General features: G+C 47.2%; 2 protein-coding genes across 2 annotated transcripts in view; both read left to right on the top strand.

Moving 5' to 3' along the window:
- The window catches only part of LOC144672476 (WD repeat-containing protein 97-like), a 57,460-nt gene extending 41,857 nt beyond the window's left edge, over positions 1 to 15,603 (top strand). The window contains exons 9-11 of the mRNA XM_078534323.1: positions 6,864 to 6,996; positions 12,596 to 12,717; positions 15,384 to 15,603. Coding sequence (XP_078390449.1) covers positions 6,864 to 6,996; positions 12,596 to 12,717; positions 15,384 to 15,603 — 475 coding nt within the window. The remainder of the gene's footprint in view (positions 1 to 6,863; positions 6,997 to 12,595; positions 12,718 to 15,383) is intronic.
- LOC144674952 (uncharacterized) overlaps positions 5,320 to 17,804 on the top strand; it is a 63,888-nt gene continuing 51,403 nt past the window's right edge. Inside the window, exons 1-4 of the mRNA XM_078536047.1 lie at positions 5,320 to 5,405; positions 6,864 to 6,996; positions 12,652 to 12,717; positions 15,384 to 15,545. The gene's annotated coding sequence lies outside the window, so the exon portion shown is untranslated. The remainder of the gene's footprint in view (positions 5,406 to 6,863; positions 6,997 to 12,651; positions 12,718 to 15,383; positions 15,546 to 17,804) is intronic.

Raw genomic sequence — 17,804 nt, 5'->3', positions numbered from 1 at the left:
ATCTCTGACAGGCTTGAGAGGATATTGGAGAGGGAAGGGGAGGATCCAGTTGTTGTGGTCCATGTCGGGACAAATAACATAGATAAGACAAGGAAAGAGGACCTGTTTGGGGATTATCAGGAACTAGGAACTAAATTAAAGAACAGGTCCTCAAGGGTTATAATCTCCGGATTACTACCTGAGCCACGTGCAAATTGGCGTAGGGACGCGAGAATAAGGGAAGTAAACATGTGGCTAAAGGAGTGGTGCAGGAAAGAGGGGTTCCATTTCATGGGGCACTGGCATCAGTATTGGAACAGGAGGGATCTGTACCGTTGGGACGGTCTCCACCTGAACCGATCTGGGACCAATGTTCTAGAAAAAAGGGTAAATAGGGTGGTCAAGAGGACTTTAAATTAGAAAGTGGGGGGGTGGGGGGGGGTGAGGGAAGGGTAAAACTCCAAGAAGTATGACTAATGGGAATCAAAGCAGCAGGTTAGCGTGTGGGGGGGTGGATTCAACTTCATGGAAAATTATGAAAAACTGAAAAGAAAGGAGAGCCCAGGAGAGGCTATTAAAGTCTCCAGAACACAAAATAGGACAGAATGTTTGGAAAGGGCTAGGAATCTAACTTCAAGCACATCAGATAAAGGGACGACAATGAGAAATACAGGACTAAAGGTGTTGTATCTGAATGCACGCAGTATACGAAATAAGGTAAATGAGCTTGTGGCGCAGATTGAAATTGACAGGTTTGATATGGTGGGCATCACAGAGACATGGCTGCAAGGGGATCAGGACTGGGAGCTAAATATCCAAGGATATACATCCTATCGAAAAGATAGGCAGGTTGGCAGAGGGGGTGGGGTTGCTTTGTTAGTAAGAAATGAAATTAAATCGATAGCAAGAAATGACGTAGGGTCAGATGATGTAGAATCTGTGTGGGTAGAGTTGAGGAACCGCAAAGGTAAAAAAACCATAATGGGAGTTATGTACAGGCCTCCGAACAGTAGTCAGGACGTGGGGCACAAGATACACCAGGAGATAGAAAAGGTGTGTAAGAAAGGCAAGGTTACAGTGATCATGGGGGATTTCAATATGCAGGTAGACTGGGAAAATCAGGTTGGTAGTGGATCCCAAGAAAAGGAATTTGTGGAATGTCTACGAGATGGCTTTTTGGAGCAGCTTGTGGTGGAGCTCACGAGGGAACAGGCAATTCTAGATTTAGTGATGTGTAATGAGGCAGATTTGATAAGGGAGCTTAAGGTGAAGGAACCCTTAGGAGGAAGTGACCATAATATGATAGAATTTACCCTGCAATTTGAGAGGAAAAAGCTGGAATCAGATGTAACGGTATTACAGTTGAATAAAGGCAACTACAGAGGCATGAGGGAGGAGCTGGCCAGAATTGACTGGGAGATGAGCCTAGCAGGAAAGACAGTGGTACAGCAATGGCAGGAGTTTCTGGGAGTAATTTGGGAGACACAGCAAATATTCATCCCTAGGAAGAAGAAGCATACTAAAGGGAGGATGAGGCAACCATGGCTGACAAGGGAAGTCAGGGACAGCATAAAAGCTAAAGAGAAAGCATACAACGCGGCGAAGAGCAATGGGAAACCAGGGGATTGGGAAGCCTACAAAGACCCACAGAGGACAACTAAAAAAGAAATAAGGAGGGAGAAGATTAAATATGAGGGTAAACTAGCCAGTAATATAAAAGAAGATTGCAAGAGTTTTTTTTAGATATGTAAAGGGTAAGAAAGAGGCAAAAGTGGACATTGGGCCGCTGGAAAATGATGCTGGAGAAGTAGTAGTGGGGAACAAAGAAATGGCGGAGGAACTGAATAGGTACTTTACGTCAGTCTTCACGGTGGAAGACACGAGTAACATCCCCAAGGTTCAAGAGAGTCGGGGGGAAGAGGTGAGTATGGTGGCCATTACCAAGGAGAAGGTGCTAGGAAAACTAAAAGGTCTGAAGGTGGATCAATCACCTGGCCCAGATGGATTACACCCCAGAGTTCTGAAGGAGATAGCTGAAGAGATAGTGGAGGCATTAGTGGTGATCTTTCAGGAATCACTGGAGTCAGGGAGGGTCCCAGAGGACTGGAAAATTGCTAATGTAACCCCCCTGTTTAAGAAGGGAGTGAGGCAAAAGACGGGAAATTACAGGCCGATTAGACGGACCTCGGTCATTGGTAAGATTTTAGAGTTCATTATTAAGGATGAGATTTCAGAATACTTGGAAGTGCATGGTAAAACAGGGCAAAGTCAGCATGGTTTCATCAAGGGGAGGTCATGCCTGACAAATCTGTTAGAATTCTTTGAGGAGGTAATGAGTAGGTTAGAAAAAGGAGAGCCAATGGATGTAATCTACTTGGACTTCCAGAAGGCCTTTGACAAGGTGCCGCACAGGAGGCTGCTCAGTAAGATAAGAGCCCATGGTGTTAGAGGCAAGGTACTAGCATAGATAGAAGATTGGCTGTCTGGCAGGAGGCAGAGAGTGGGGATAAGGGGTTCCTTCTCAGGATGGCGGCCAGTGACTAGTGGAGTTCCGCAGGGGTCAGTGTTGGGACCACAACTTTTCACTTTATAAGGACCCGAGGGCACAGCCTCAGATTAAAGGGAAGACCTTTTAGAACAGAGATGAGGAGAAACTTCTTTAGCCAGAGAGTGGTGAATCTGTGGAATTCATTGCCACAGAAGGCTGTGGAGGCCAGGTCATTGAGTGTATTTAAGACCGAGATAGATAGGTTCTTGATTGGTAAGGGGATCAAAGGTTATGGGGAAAAGGCGGGAGAATGGGGTTGAGATAGTTATCAGCCATGATTGAATGGCGGAGCAGACTCGATGGGCCGAATGGCCTAATTTCTGCTCCACTGTCTTATGGTTTTATGGTCTTTCTCCAATGCCTTCACCTCCTTCCTAAAGCGTGATGCCCAGAAACCTGGAGGCAGTACTCCAGCTGAGGCTGAACCGGTGTCTTATACAGGTTCAACATAACCTCCTTGCTCTTGTACTCTATGCCTCTATTAATGACGCCTAAGAACGCAGTCCACTGCCGGTTGAACCCAACTTTCTCCCATCTATTTCTCTCTCTCCTCCTCCTTCCATTCCTTTTCTAACCCCTGACTAGAATCTGACACCACAACCAGGGAGGCGCAGGGGGACAGACAGGCCTCAAAAGGTGGTGACACAGATTAATAAGGTCCAACGAAGGCAAGCAAAGTGCTGACTGGGGATTCATTTTCTAAAGGGATAGATTTAAAAAGCGGAGAATTTATGTCAAACTTGTGGTGATCCTTGGTTGGATCACACTTGGTGTATTGTGCACAGGTCTGGTCTCCATATTATAAAAAGGATATAGAGGCAATCTATAAAAGGATATAGAGGCACTGGAGAAGGTGCAGAAACGATTTCCTGGAATGATGCCAAAATCGAGAGGCTGTCCCTTTCAGGAAAGGTTAACAGGCTGGGGCTCTATTCTTTAGAACAGAGCTGAGGGGTGAATGATAGAGGTCTTTAAAATTACAAGGGTGTTTGATGGAGTAGATGTAGAGAAGATATTTCCATTTGTAGGGGTGAGACCAGAACTGGAGACCAGTGAATAAGACAGTCACTGATAAATGGAATGCAGAATTCTGGAGAAACTTAGACGCTAGTGAGAATGTGGAACTTGATTCCACAGGGAGTACTTGAGATGAATAACATAGACACGTTTAAGGGGAAGCTAGATAAACACACGAAAAACAGACATGAGAAAACAACAGAAGGATATGTTGATAGGGTGAAATGAAGTAGGCTGAGGAGGAGACTCATATGGAGAATAAACACCAGCATGGACCTCTTAGGCTGAATGGCCTGTATCTGTCCTGTATATACTGTGTCATTGTATGTAAAGTGTACTGTTTCTTGCTGCACTTATCCTATAGACATCTTCTTTCCATAACCCTTTACCTACTTTTGGTCCCAGCTCCCATCGGTGTGTCACAGGACGTCTCAGACCAGCTGAATGTTTATCTTTATGCTGAGGTCCACAGTTCAGAGACTAACAGGCTGGTGTTGACTGATAACAAGGCCTAGAAAGAAGTAAACAAAGATGGATTTTTTTGTTTTTGTTATTTCTCAACCAGTCCCAAACAGTGACAGCAGAGACTCTGTGCCTGGGAGGCTGGTTTATTAAAGAGGCAGTGGACAGGTGACGCCATCTTCGAGTTTTAAAGGGCTTTCTGTGTTAACGGTGTGGTCTGTAGCCATTAGAGAGGGAGGCCATTCAGCCCATCATGCCTGCACCGGCTCTTTGAAAGAGCTACACAATTAGTCCCATACCCCACCCGCCCCCTGCTCTTTCCCCATAGCCCTGCAAATTTTTCCTTTTAAAGTCCTTATCTAGTTCCGCTTTTGAATGCTGTGATTGAATCCACTGCCCTTTCAGGCAGCAAGTTCCAGTTCACAACTACTCATAAAACTGATGCCCTCTTCTTCGCTCTGGCTTTTATTAATTACCCTAAATTTGTGACTCCCACCCCCTCCTTAATTACCAACAATCCTGCCAGTTTCTCCTAATTTACTCTAAACAGGTTAAGGAAGGTCTTCAAAAGGCATTCAGGATCCTTGACTTCATTAACAGAGGTGGACAGTATAACACCTTCTAAATCACTGGTTAGGGACCAGCTGGAGCATTATTTCCAGTTCTAGGCTCCACCACTTTAGGAAGGATGTGATGGCCTTGGAGCGGGTGCAGAGCAGATTTACTAGAATGGTTCCAGGAATGGGGGAATTCAGTTGAAGTGGAGAGACTGGAGAAGCTGGGATTGTTCTACTTAGAGCCGAGAAGTTTAAGGAGGAGATTTAATAGAGGCACTTTTAAAAAAAATTCTTTCATGGGATGCAGATGTCGCTGGGAAAGCCAATATTTATTGCCCACCCCCAATTGCCCTTGAGAAGCTGGTGGTGGTGAGCTGTCTTCTTGAACCGCTGCAGTCCATGTGCTATAGGTACGCTCACAGTGCTGTTAGGGAGTTCCAGGATTTTCACCCAGAGACGGTCAAGGAACAGTGATATATTTCCAAGTCAGGACAGTGAATGACTTGGAGGGGAACTTGCAGGTGATGGTGTTCCCATGTGTCTGCTGCCCTTGTTCTTCTAGATGGTAGAGGTGGGTTTAGAAGGTGTTGTTGAAGGAGCCTTGGCAAGTTCCTGCAGTGCATCTTGTAGATGGTACACACACTGCTGCCACTGTGCGTCGGTGGTGGAGAGAGTGAATGTTTGTGGATGGGGTGCCGATCAAGCGGGGCTGCTTTGTCCTGGATGGTGTCAAGCTTCCTGAGTGTTGTGGGAGCTGCACTCTTCCAGGCAAGTGGGGAGTATTCCATCACACTCCTGACTTGTGCCTCGTAGATGGTGGACAGGCTTTGGGGAGTCGGGAGGTGAGTTACTCATCACAGGATTCCTAGCCTCTGACCTGCTCTTGTAGCCACAGTATTTATATGGCTGGTTCAGTTCAGTTTCTGATCAATGGTAACCCCCAGGATGTTGATAGTGGGGGATGTAGGGATGGTAATGCCATTGAACATCAAGGGGCGGTGGTTCAAAAGCATGAAGGGTTTTGACAGAGTAAACAAGGGGAAACATTTCCAGTGACAGGAAGGTCACTAACCAGAGGGACACAGGTTTAAGATAATTGACAAAAGAGCTGGAGACAATATAGGGAATCATTTTTTTGCGCAGCAAGTTGTTGTGATCTGGAATGCACTGCCTGAAAGGGCAGAGGAAGCAGATTCAATAATAACTTTCAAAATTGTACAAATGCTTCAAGGGAAAACATTTACAGGGCTATGGGGAAAGAGTGGGGGGGTGGTGGTGGGGAAGTGGATTAATTTGATAACTCTTTCAAAGAGCTGGCACAGGCACAATGGGCTGAATGGCCTCCTCCAGTGTTGTATCATTCTATGATTCTATCAAAACACCGTGTATTTAAACCAAATTGCGCTCATCATTATCCATTTGTATTAATGTCAGTTTTAAAATTGCTAGATATAGTGGTTTAATAGTTCCATTTATGCCGGGCAGTAGCAGCTGAGTATAATCGTTCACATCTGTTTAAGATGCACCGATTTCAGGGTTTAAATGTAAGTGTTTAACGCCTGATTAATGTTCAGTTTATCTTTTGTCTGACTAAGTCCTTCTCATTCTCTCTGAAAGTTGTGCAGGGAGAGGTTACAGTTTGTTCCCTGGGCCCTAACTCTGGTAGTTTTCTTAAACTAACTTGCTTTCCTCCCTTTTAGATGCCCCACCTCTTTGACCAAGCACCTGATCTAATATCTCCATATGTGGCTGAGTGTCATTGTTTGATAACCACTCCTGTGAAACACCTTAGAACCTTATGTCTCATTAAAGGTGCTGTATTAATGGCAATTACAATGTCAAGTTGTTGTTGTTAGACAGTCTCAAGTGGGGGGAGGGGACTGCCTGCTCCCGATGTCCATCCCTTCGCCCCCCAGCCCCCACTCCTGATGACGTTATGATTGGACCTTGTCGTATATCTCGCCGACTCTTCCTGCCTGGGATTGCACATGAGCACAGATTGGTTCAGCTATCAGAGAGAGAGAGGGGCAGGGCAGACTGGTAACTGTACCCCAGAAATAAGATCAGTGATTAAGGAGGTGTGGAGTGAAAATTGATTTCAAACTGCTGGTGCGTTGGCAGGGTTGACCTGAAGCATGAAGAAGCCATCAACCAGCACAATATAGATTCAAATATTTCACCAATAGTTTTCCCTCCCTTGTCAAATTGCACCTGTAGGTCTGTGAGTGAGTTGTGCACGAGAGTCAGAATCTGCAAATCTTGTTACATTTAAACCCGCAGCTCCTCTTTGTGTTTCACAGAATCATCCACTTGAAAACCATCGCTAACAGCATCTCATTCTGCAGTGATGTTGGTGACATCCTGTTGGGGGTCGACAGGGACCTGTATCACATGAACAGCACAGAGTACCTGACCCAGCAGTACCTGCTCCAGGTACGAGTGTGGGGCAGAGTCTGTCTGTGTGTGTGTGTGTGTGTGTCTGTGTGTCTGTGTGTGCGTGTCTTTGTCATGTATGCAGAGTCTGTGTGTGTATGTAGAGTCTGTGTGCATGTGTCTTTGTCGTGTATGTAGAGCCTGTGTGTGTGTGTGTGTGTCTTTGTCGTGTATGTAGAGCCTGTGTGCATGTGTCTTTGTCGTGTATGTAGAGTCTGTGTGTGTATGTAGTCTGTGTGTGTGTCTTTGTCGTGAATGTAGAGCCTGTGTGTGTGTCTTTGTCGTGAATGTAGAACCTGTGTGCATGTGTCTTTGTCGTGTATGTAGAGCCTGTGTGCATGTGTCTTTGTCGTGTATGTAGAGTCTGTGTGTGTGTCTGTGTCTGTGTGAGCGTGTCTTTGTCGTGTATGTAGAGCCTGTGTGTGTATGTGAGTCTGTGTGTGTGTCTTTGTCGTGTATGTAGAGTCTGTGTGTGTGTCTGTGTCTGTGTGAGCGTGTCTTTGTCGTGTATGTAGAGCCTGTGTGTATGTGAGTCTGTGTGTGTGTGTGTCTTTGTCGTGAATGTAGAGCCTGTATGTGTGTCTTTGTCATGTGCATATGAATCTGTGTGTGTATGCTTGTGTGTGTGTGTGTGTCTATGCGTGTGCATGTATGTGTGGGTGTTTGTGTGTGCATACTCGTATGTGTCTTTTTTTTTAATATTCATTCACAGAATGTGGGCTTCGCTGGCTAGGCCAGCATTTATTGCCCATCCCTAATTGCCCTTGAGAAGGTGGTGGTGAGCTGCCTTCTTGAACTGCTATAGTCCATGTGGTGTAGGTACACCCACAGTGCTGTTAGGAAGGGAGTTCCAGGATTTTGACCCAGTGACAGTGAAGGAACGGCGATATATTTCCAAGTCAGGATGGTGAGTGGCTTGGAGGGGAACTTCCAGGTGGTGGTGTTTCCATGTATCTGCTGCCCTTGTCCTTCTAGATGGTAGTGGTTGTGGGTTTGGAAGGTGCTGTCTAAGGAGGCTTGCTGAATTCCTGCAGTGCATCTTGTCGATGGTACATACTGCTGCTGCTGTGCGTCGGTGGTGGAGGGAGTGGATGTTTAAGGGGGTGGATGGGGTGCCGATCAAACGGGCTGCTTTGTCCTGGATGGTGTCAAGCTCCTTGAGTGTTGAGGGAGCTGCACTCATCCAGGCAAGTGGGGAGTATTCCATCACACTCCTAACCTGTGCATTGTGGATGGTGGACAGGCTTTGGGGAGTCAGGAAGTGAGTTATTTATTGCAGGATTCCTAGCCTCTGACCTGCTCTTGTAGCCACAGTGTTTTTATGGCGAGTCCAGTTCAGTTTCTGGTCAAAGGAACCCCAGGATGTTGATAGTAGGGGATGTATGGATGGTAATGACATTGAATGTCAAGGGGCGATGGTTAGATTCTCTCTCTTATTGGAGATGGTCATTGCCTGGCACTTGTGTGGCGTGAATGTTACTTGCCATTTGTCAGCCCAAGCCTGGATATTATCCAGGTCTTGCTGTATTTGGACATGGGCTGCTTCAGTATCTGAGGAGTTGCGAATGGTGCTGAACATTGTGCAATCATCAGTGAACATCCCCACTTCTGATCTTATGATGGAAGGAAGGTCATTGATGAAGCAGCTGAAGATGGTTGGGCCTAGGACACTACCCTGAGGAACTCCTGCAGTGATGTCCTAGAACTGAGATGATTGACCTCCAACAACCACAACCATCTTCCTTTGTGCTAGGTATGACTCCAACCAGCGGAGAGTTTTCCCCCTGATTCCCATTGACTCCAGTTTTGCTAGGGCTCCTTGATGCCACATTCAGTCAAATGCTGCCCTGATGTCAAGGGAAGCCGCTCTCACCTCACCTCGGGAGTTCAGCTCTTTTGTCCATGTTTGAACCAAGGCTGTAATGAGGTCAGGAGCTGAGTGACCCTGGCGGAACCCAAACTGGGCGTCAGTGAGCAGGTTATTGCTAAGCAAGTGCCGCTTGATAGCACTGTTGATGACCCCTTCCATCACTTTACTGATGATAGAGAGTAGACTGATGGGGTGGTAATTGGCAGTGTTGGATTTGTCCTGCTTCTTGTGTACGGGACATACCTGGGCAATTTTGCACATAGCCAGGTAGATGCCGGTGTTGTAGCTGTACTGGAACAGCTTGGCTAGAGGCGCAGCAAGTTCTGGAGCACAAGTCTTCAGTACTATTGCCGGAATATTGTCAGGGCCCATAGCCTTTGCAGTATCCAGTGCCTTCAGCTGTTTCTTGATATCATGTAGAGTGAATTGAATTGCCTGAGGACTGGCATTTGTGATGCTGGGGACCTCTGGAGGAGGCCTGAGATGGATCATCCACTCGGCACTTCCGGTTGAAGATTGTTGCAAATGTTTATCTATTGCACTGATGTGCTGGGCTCCCCCATCATTGAGGATGGGGATATTTGCGGAGCCTCCAATGAGTTGTTTAATTGTCCACCACCATTCACGACTGGATGTGGCAGAACTGCAGTATCATAGAATCTTTACATTGCAGAAGGAAGCCATTCAGCCCATTGAGTCTACACTGGCTCACTGAAAGAGCATTCTACCTAATGCCACTCCCGTGCCTTATCCCCGTAACCAGGATTCCAATCCAGTTCAAACTTTTCAATACCTCGATCGAACCTGCCTCCATCACCCTTTCAGGAAGTTCATCCCAGACTCCAACCACCCTCTGGGTAAACATTTTTCCCCTCATATCACATTTACTCCTTTTGCCGATTATTTTGAATCTGTGCCCTCTAGTTCTTGATGTTCTCTTGAGTGGCAACAGTTTCTCACTATTTACCCTGTCCACACCCCTCAGGATCTTGAATACCTCCATCAAGTCTCCTCTCAGCCTTCTTCTCTCGAAGGAAAGTAATTCCAACCTCTCCAGTCTATCCTCATGGCTACAGTTCTTCACCCCCGGGATCATTCTTGTGAATCTCCTCTGTACTCTCTCCAATGCCTTCACATCCTTCCTCAAGTATGGTGCCCAGAACTGGACGCAGTACTCCAGATGTGGCCTAACTAGTGTCTTATACAAGTTCAACATGACCTCCTTACTCTTGTCCTCAATGCCCCTATTAATAAAGCCTAAGATACTATATGTTTTATTAACTGCTCTCTCAACATGCCCTGCCATATTCAATGACCTATGTACCGAGGTCCCTCTGTTCTTGCACCTCCTTTAGAATTTCTCCCTTTATTTTACACTGTCTCACCATATCTTTCCTGCCAAAATGAATCACCTCACACTTCTCCGCATTGGACTTCATCGGCCACTTGTCTGCCCAATCCACCAACATGTCTATGTCCTTTTGAAGTTCAAGACTATCCCCATTACTATTGACAATGCTTCCAATCTTTGTATCATCCACCAATTTTGAAATCATGCCCTGCGCACCACAGTCTAGGTCATTAATACATAGCAGGAAGAGCAAGGGTCCCAACACTGATCCCTGAGGAACTCCACTACAAACCTTTCTCCAATCTAAAAAACAACCATTTATCCCTACTCTCTATTTCCTGTCATTCAGCCAATTTCTTATCCAAGTGCCTACTTTCCCTTTTATTCCATGAACTAGAATTTTGCTCACAAGTCTGTTGTGCAGCACTGTATCAAATGTCTTTTGAAAATCCATATGCATCACATCAACAGCATTGTCCTTATCAACCTTCTCTGTTATTTCCTTAAAAAATTCCAGCAAGTTAATTAAACATGATTTTCCCTTGATAAATCCAAGCTGGCTTTCCTTGATTATCCTGCAATTGTCTAAGTGATTATTGATTTTATCCCGTACTGTAGTTTCCGGGAGCTTCCCTATCACTGAGGTCAAACTGACTGGCCTGTAGTTGCCAGCTTTATCCTTGCAGCCCTTTTTGAACAAGGTGTTCAAGGTGTCCAAATGGAGGAGCACTGATTCATCAGCTGAGGGAGGCTGGTATGTGGTAATCAGCAGGAGGTTTCCTTGCCCATGTTTGGCCTGGTGCCATGAGACTTCATGGGGTCCAGAGTTGATGTTCAGGACTTCCAGGGCAACTCCCACCCGACTGTATACCACTGTGCCGCCACCTCTGCTGGACCTGCCCTGACAGTGGGACAGGATATACCCAGGGATGGTGATGGTAGTGTCTGGGACATTATCTGTAAGGTATGATTCCTTGAGAATGACTATGTCAGACTTGACTAGTCTGTGGGACAGCTCTCCCAGTTTTGCAACAGGCCCCAGATACTAGTAAGGAGGACTTTGCAGGGTTGACAGGGCTGAGTTTGCTGTTGTTGTTTCCGGCACCTAGGTCGATGCTGGGTGGTCCATCTGGTTTCATTCCTTATTGACTTATTTTTAGCAGCTTGATATAACTGAGTGGCTTGCTAGGCCATTCAGGAGTCAAGCACATTGCTGTGGGTCTGGGCCTGGAGTCATATGTAGACCAGACCAGGTGAGGACAACAGATTTTCCTTCCCTGAAGGACATCTGTGAACCAGATGGGTTTTTACAATCGAAAATGGTTTCATGGTCATCATTAGACTTTTAATTCTAGATTTATATTAAATTCAAATTCCACCATCTGCCATTTGGGATTCGAACCCAGGTCCCAAGAGCATTATCCTGGGTCTCTGGATTACTCGTCTAGTGACAGTGCCACTGCCTTCCCTGTGTCTGTGTGTGTATACATGTGTGCATATGTGCGTGCACGTGTGTCTGTGTATGTGTCTCTATGTGCATCTGTAAATGCCTGTGTCTGTTTGTCTATGAGTGTGTTTATGTATGCGTGTAAATGGGAACTTTTTAAAGTAAATATTATGGTCATTGAAATAAGCAATGCTGAGGCTGGGCCTCAGGAACTTTCCACTTAAGCATGAAACACTCCCAGGACAGGTACAGCACAGGGTTAGATACAGAGTAAAGCTCCCTCTACACCGTCCCCATCAAACACACCCAGGGCAGGTACAGCACGGGGTTAGATACAGAGTAAAGCTCCCTCTACACTGTCCCCATCAAACACTCCCAGGACAGGTACAGCACAGGGTTAAATACAGAGTAAAGCTCCCTCTACACTGTCCCCATCAAACACTCCCAGGACAGGTACAGCACAGGGTTAAATACAGAGTAAAGCTCCCTCTACACTGTCCCCATCAAACACTCCCAGGACAGGTACAGCACGGGGTTAGATACAGAGTAAAGCTCCCTCTACACTGTCCCCATCAAACACTCCCAGGACAGGTACAGCACGGGGTTAGATACAGAGTAAAGCTCCCTCTACACTGTCCCCATCAAACACTCCCAGGGCAGGTACAGCACGGGGTTAGATACAGAGTAAAGCTCCCTCTACACTGTCCCCATCAAACACTCCCAGGGCAGGTACAGCATGGGGTTAGATACAGAGTAAAGCTCCCTCTACACTGTCCCCATCAAACACTCCCAGGACAGGTACAGCACGGGGTTAGATACAGAGTAAAGCTCCCTCTACACTGTCCTCAAGAAAAACTCCCAGGACAGGTACACTACAGAATATTTTGTCCACTGGAGTCCTATTGCTGATGATTCTTTATTCTCTGGTTAGATAGCATGTCGGGATGTTAGCGATCCAGTGCCTGATCCTCCCGTTCCTATTTCCAGTGCTGCTCTTGAGTCCCTGTCAGCTGAAGATTCTCAGCGTTTGAGAAGACCCCATTCATTCAAAAGGTAGGAAGGGGAACGTCATAGACAGGGGTGGGAGCAATACCAGGTACTGACTGAATACAGCTGGGTATCTCGTGTCGTGGTTGTGTTACTGGCTGATTAATCCAGAGGCTAGGGAGTAATAATCCAGAGAAAGTGAATTGGAGCCTTTCCACGCCATCCAGTTTGTTGTAACTGCACTCATCCAGGCCAGTGGGGAGTATTCCATCACACTCCTGAGTTGTGCCTTGTAGATGGTGGACAGGCTTTGGGAAGTCAGGAGGTGGGTTACTCTGCACAGAATTCTCAGCCTCTGACCTGCTCTCATAGCCACAGTATTTGTATGGCTAGTCCAGTTCAGTTTCTGATCAATAGCAACCCCCAGGATGTTGATAGCGGGGGATTCAGTGATAGTAATGCCATTGAATGTCAAGGGGTGATGGTTGGATTCTCTCTTGTTGAAGATGGTCATTGTCTAGCATTTGTGTGGCGTGAATGTTACTTGCCACTTGTCAGCCCAAGCCTGGATATTGTCCAGGTCTTGCTGCATTTAGACATGGACTGTTTTAATATCTGAGGAGTTGCGAATGGTGCTGAACATTGTGCAATCATCAGCGAACATCCCCACTCCTGACCTCATCATGGAAGGAAGGTCATTGATGAAGCAGGAGGTGGTTGGGCCGAGGACACTACCCTGAGGAACTCCTGCAGTGATGTCCTGGAGCTGAGATGACTGACCTCCACCAACCACAACCATCTTTCTTTCTGCTAGGTATGAATCCAACCAGTGGAGAGTTTTCCCCCTGATTCCCATTGACTCCAGTTTTCCTTGGGTTCCTTCTCAGGCAAATGCAGCCTTGATTTGAAGTTGTTAATTGAGTTTAACTTGGGGAAAGGTATGTAGGAGAGCTGGAGAGCAGGATGTGAATACAGAGACAAGCGAGGGCAGTAGCTCTGGTGATAATATTTCACCAAGAACAATGGAAAGCAGAGCCCTGTTTGAGCGGAAAAATTATGTGATGTTGATTGAGGAATAAATATTGACCAAGGCACCAGGAAGAATTCCCCTGCTCTACTGCGAAATAGTTGCTCTGGGATCTTTTCTGAGGGATCTAACTGACAGGCTTTAATATTTCATCCAAATGATGGCATCTCAGGTGCTGCAGCACTTCCTCAGCACTGACCCTCTGACAGTGCGGCACCCCCTCAGTACTGACCCTCCGACAGTGTGGCGGTCCCTCAGTACTGACCCTCCGACAGTGCGACGCTCCATCAGTTCTGACCCTCCGACAGTGCGGCGCTCACTCAGTACTGACCCTCCGACAGTGCGGCACTCCCTCAGTACTGACCCTCCGACAGTGCGGCACTCCCTCAATACTGACCCTCCGACAGTGCGGCACTCCCTCAGTACTGACCCTCCGACAGTGCGGCACTCCCTCAGTACTGACCCTCCGACAGTGCGGCACTCCCTCAGTACTGACCCTCCGACAGTGCGGCACTCCCTCAGTACTGACCCTCCGACAGTGCGGCACTCCCTCAGTACTGACCCTCCGACAGTGCGGCACTCCCTCAGTACTGACCCTCCGACAGTGCGGCACTCCCTCAGTACTGACCCTCCGACAGTGCGGCACTCCCTCAGTACTGACCCTCCGACAGTGCGACACTCCCTCAGTACTGACCCTCTGATGGTGCGGCACTCCCTCAGTACTGACCCTCTGACGGTGCGGCACTCCCTCAGTACTGACCCTCTGACAGTGCAGCACTCCCTCAGTACTGACCCTCTGACAGTGCAGCACTCCCTCAGTACTGACCCTCTGACAGTGCAGCACTCCCTCAGTACTGACCCTCTGACAGTGCAGCGCTCCCTCAGTACTGACCCTCTGACAGTGCAGCACTCCCTCAGTACTGACCCTCTGACAGTGCAGCACTCCCTCAGTACTGACCCTCTGACAGTGCAGCACTCCATTAGCGCTGAGCCATGACTTTCATGAAGAAATATTTTACACAAAGTGAACCTTAAGCAAGTAATTGGTGTTGTAATGGGAACGGGGGAATAGTTAATACGAACTTTGGGCAGGATTTTCGGGTGGTTGGGCGGGTGCACCCGGTGAATGGTCTGCCACCTCTGATTGGCCAGTCGACAGCCAGCCAGTGTGAAAGGGGTGAAGAAGTTCAGCGCTGCCGGGGTTGGGGGTGGGAGGAGCGCGAGTGGTGAAGTCTGCGTGGGTGAAGGGGGAGCGTGCACTGAAAGCTCCCTGAAGGCAGGGAGCTACCCTCAGGGAGCTGAAGAAGTTTAACATCAAAAATAAAGATTTTGAAAATTGGAAAAAATGTCCCCCACATAGGCCTCACTCACATGAACCGAAACATCAGAAAATTTACGCCAATGCGGGATGAGGTTTCCTCAAAAAATGCAAAGGCCGCTTGGCCGATTCGCCACCCGCCAACCCGTAATGTTGGACGGGCAGTGTTAAATAGCGGTTAATTCAGGCTGTGTTGGCCTTAACAGGCCTCTGAATGGTTGGCGGGTTGTGCTGCCGACTGAAATGTCACGCGCTGCTTCACGTTCGGGCGTGTCAGGCGGGCGTCCACACATCCTGCCCGGGATCCTATCATCGGCCAAGAGATTTCACGTTATTTTTGTGATTCCTGCGCGAGGTTTCATCTGTATTTCTGTGTCCTGACCTTAGCCCAGAACATCCTGTGGTGGTGGCAGCCGAGCCCGATGACGAATCCATGAGAAAGCACGAACAGCTGAAGGAGGTAAATGCAGGGAATCTCTGTCATACCAGACACGTGTGGCAAGAAGCTGGGAATATCAAGTTCCCTTTTATGACCTACCCTCCCGGACTGTCACCTGGAAAGGGAAGCCTGCCTTTGAACCCACCTCAGATTGTTGAGGCACTGTAGGGGATAACTCTCCGACCGCTTCCTCATAAAGGGGGAAACTCTAAAGGGGGAGCACGAGCAGAGGGACGTGGGTGTATATGTGCATAAATCATTGAAGGTGGCAGGACAAATTGAGGGAGCGGTTAATAAAGCTATAGCGTCGTGGGCTTTTTTAATAGGGACATGGAGTACAAGAGCAAGGGGGCTATGTTGAACTTAGATAAGACACTAGTTTGGCCTCACTGGAGTACTTTTTTTTAATTCATTCATGGGATGTGGTTGCCGCTGTCTAGGCCAGCATTTACTTCCCATCCCTAACTGCCCCTTGTTCAGAGGGCATTTAAGAGTCAACCACATTGCTGTGGGTCTGGAGTCACATGTAGGCCAGACCAAGTAAGGATAGCAGATTTCCTTCCCTAAATGACAGTTCTGGGCGCTGCATTTTAGGAAGCATTGGAGAGAGAGAGTGCAGAAACGATTCAGAAGAATGGTTCCAGGGATGAGGAACTTCAGTTATGAAGATAGAGTGGAGAAGTTAGGACTGTTCTCCTTGGGGAAGAGAAGGCTGAGAGGAGATTTGTTACGAATATATGAACAAACGAACTAGGAACAGGAGTAGGCCACTTGGCCCATCAAGCCTGATCCGCCATAAAATAAGATCATGGCTGATCTGATTGCAGCCTCCTGCCCCCGATAACCTTTCACCCCCTTACTCAAGGATCTTTCTAGCTCTGCCTTAAAAATATTCAAAGACTCTGCTTCCACCGCCTTTTGAGGAAGAGAGTTCCAAAGACTCTCAACCCTCTGAGAGAAAAAATTTCTCCTCATCTCTGTCTTAAATGAGCGACTCCTTATTTTTAAACCATGGCCCCTAGTTCTAGATTCTCCCACAAGAGGAAACATCCTCTCCACATCCACCCTGTCCAGACCCCTCAGGATCTTATAAGTTTAAATTGAGTTGCCTCTTACTCGTCTAAACTTCAGTAGATACAAGCCTAACCTGTCCAACCTTTCCTCATAAGACAACCCGCCCATTCCTGGTATTAGTCTGGTAAACCTTCTCTGAGCTGCTTCCAATTCTTTTACATCCTTTCTTAAATAAGGAGACTAGTACTGTACAGAGTACTCCAGATGTGGTCTCACCAGTGCCCTGTACAACTGAAGCATAACCTCCCTACTTTTGTATTAAATTCCCCTCACAATAAAAATAACATTCTATTAGCTTTCCTAATCACTTGTTGGACCTGCATACTAACCTTTTGCAAGTCCTGCACTAGGACACCCAGATCCCTCTGAATCTCAGAGCTCTGCAGCCTCTCACCATTTAGGTAATAAGCTTCTGTATTCTTCCTGCCAAAACGGACAATTTCACATTTGCCCACATTATACTCCATTTGCCAGATCTTTGCCCACTCACTTAACCTATCCCTTTGTAGATTTATGAGCACATTGCCAGGAATGGAGAATTTTAGCGATGAGGAAAGGTTGGATAGGCTGGGGTTGTTTTCTCTGGAACAGAGGAGGCTGGGAGGAGATTTAATCGAGGTGTATATAATTATGAGGGACCCAGAGAGAGTGAATAGCGTTCCTAATTCCCTGCTGTACGTGCAATCTAACCTTTTTGTGATTCATGCACTTGGACACCCACATCCCTCTGAATCTCACAGCTCTACAATCTCTCACCATTTAGATAATGTGCTTCTTTTTTATTCTTCCTGCCAAAATGGCCGAGGTATTCAAAAGCATGAGGGGCCTGGACAGAGTAGATGGAGAGAGAAACAGTTCCCACTTGTGAAAGAATCGAGAAGGAGAAGGCACAGGTTTGAAGTAATTGGCAAAAGAAGCAATGTGATGTGAGGAAAAATGTTTTCATGCAGCGAATGGTCAGGGTCTGGAATGCACTGCCCGAGAGTGTGGTGGAGGCAGGTTCAATCAAAGCATTCAAAAGGGAATTAGACTGTTATCTGAAAAGGAAGAATGTGCAGGGTTACTGGGAGAAGGCAGGAGGATGGCACTAAGGGAATTGCTCATTCAAAGAGCCGGTGCAGACATGATGGGCTGAATGGCCTCCTTCTGCGCTGTAACAATTCTGTGGGTGGAATTTTACACTGGTGCGGTTTTACGGTCCCGCTGAAGTCAATGGACTTTTGAACGTCTCGCTTCATTTCACAGCTGCCCCACCACAACGGGGCCATAAAATTCCACCCTGTGATTCTCATGCC

The sequence above is a fragment of the Cetorhinus maximus genome, chromosome 3 (genome assembly GCF_964194155.1).
Source record: "Cetorhinus maximus chromosome 3, sCetMax3.hap1.1, whole genome shotgun sequence".
NCBI lineage: Eukaryota > Metazoa > Chordata > Chondrichthyes > Lamniformes > Cetorhinidae > Cetorhinus > Cetorhinus maximus.
The sequence above is the reverse complement of the archived record's forward strand: the minus strand, read 5'-3'. Positions and strand labels throughout refer to the sequence as shown.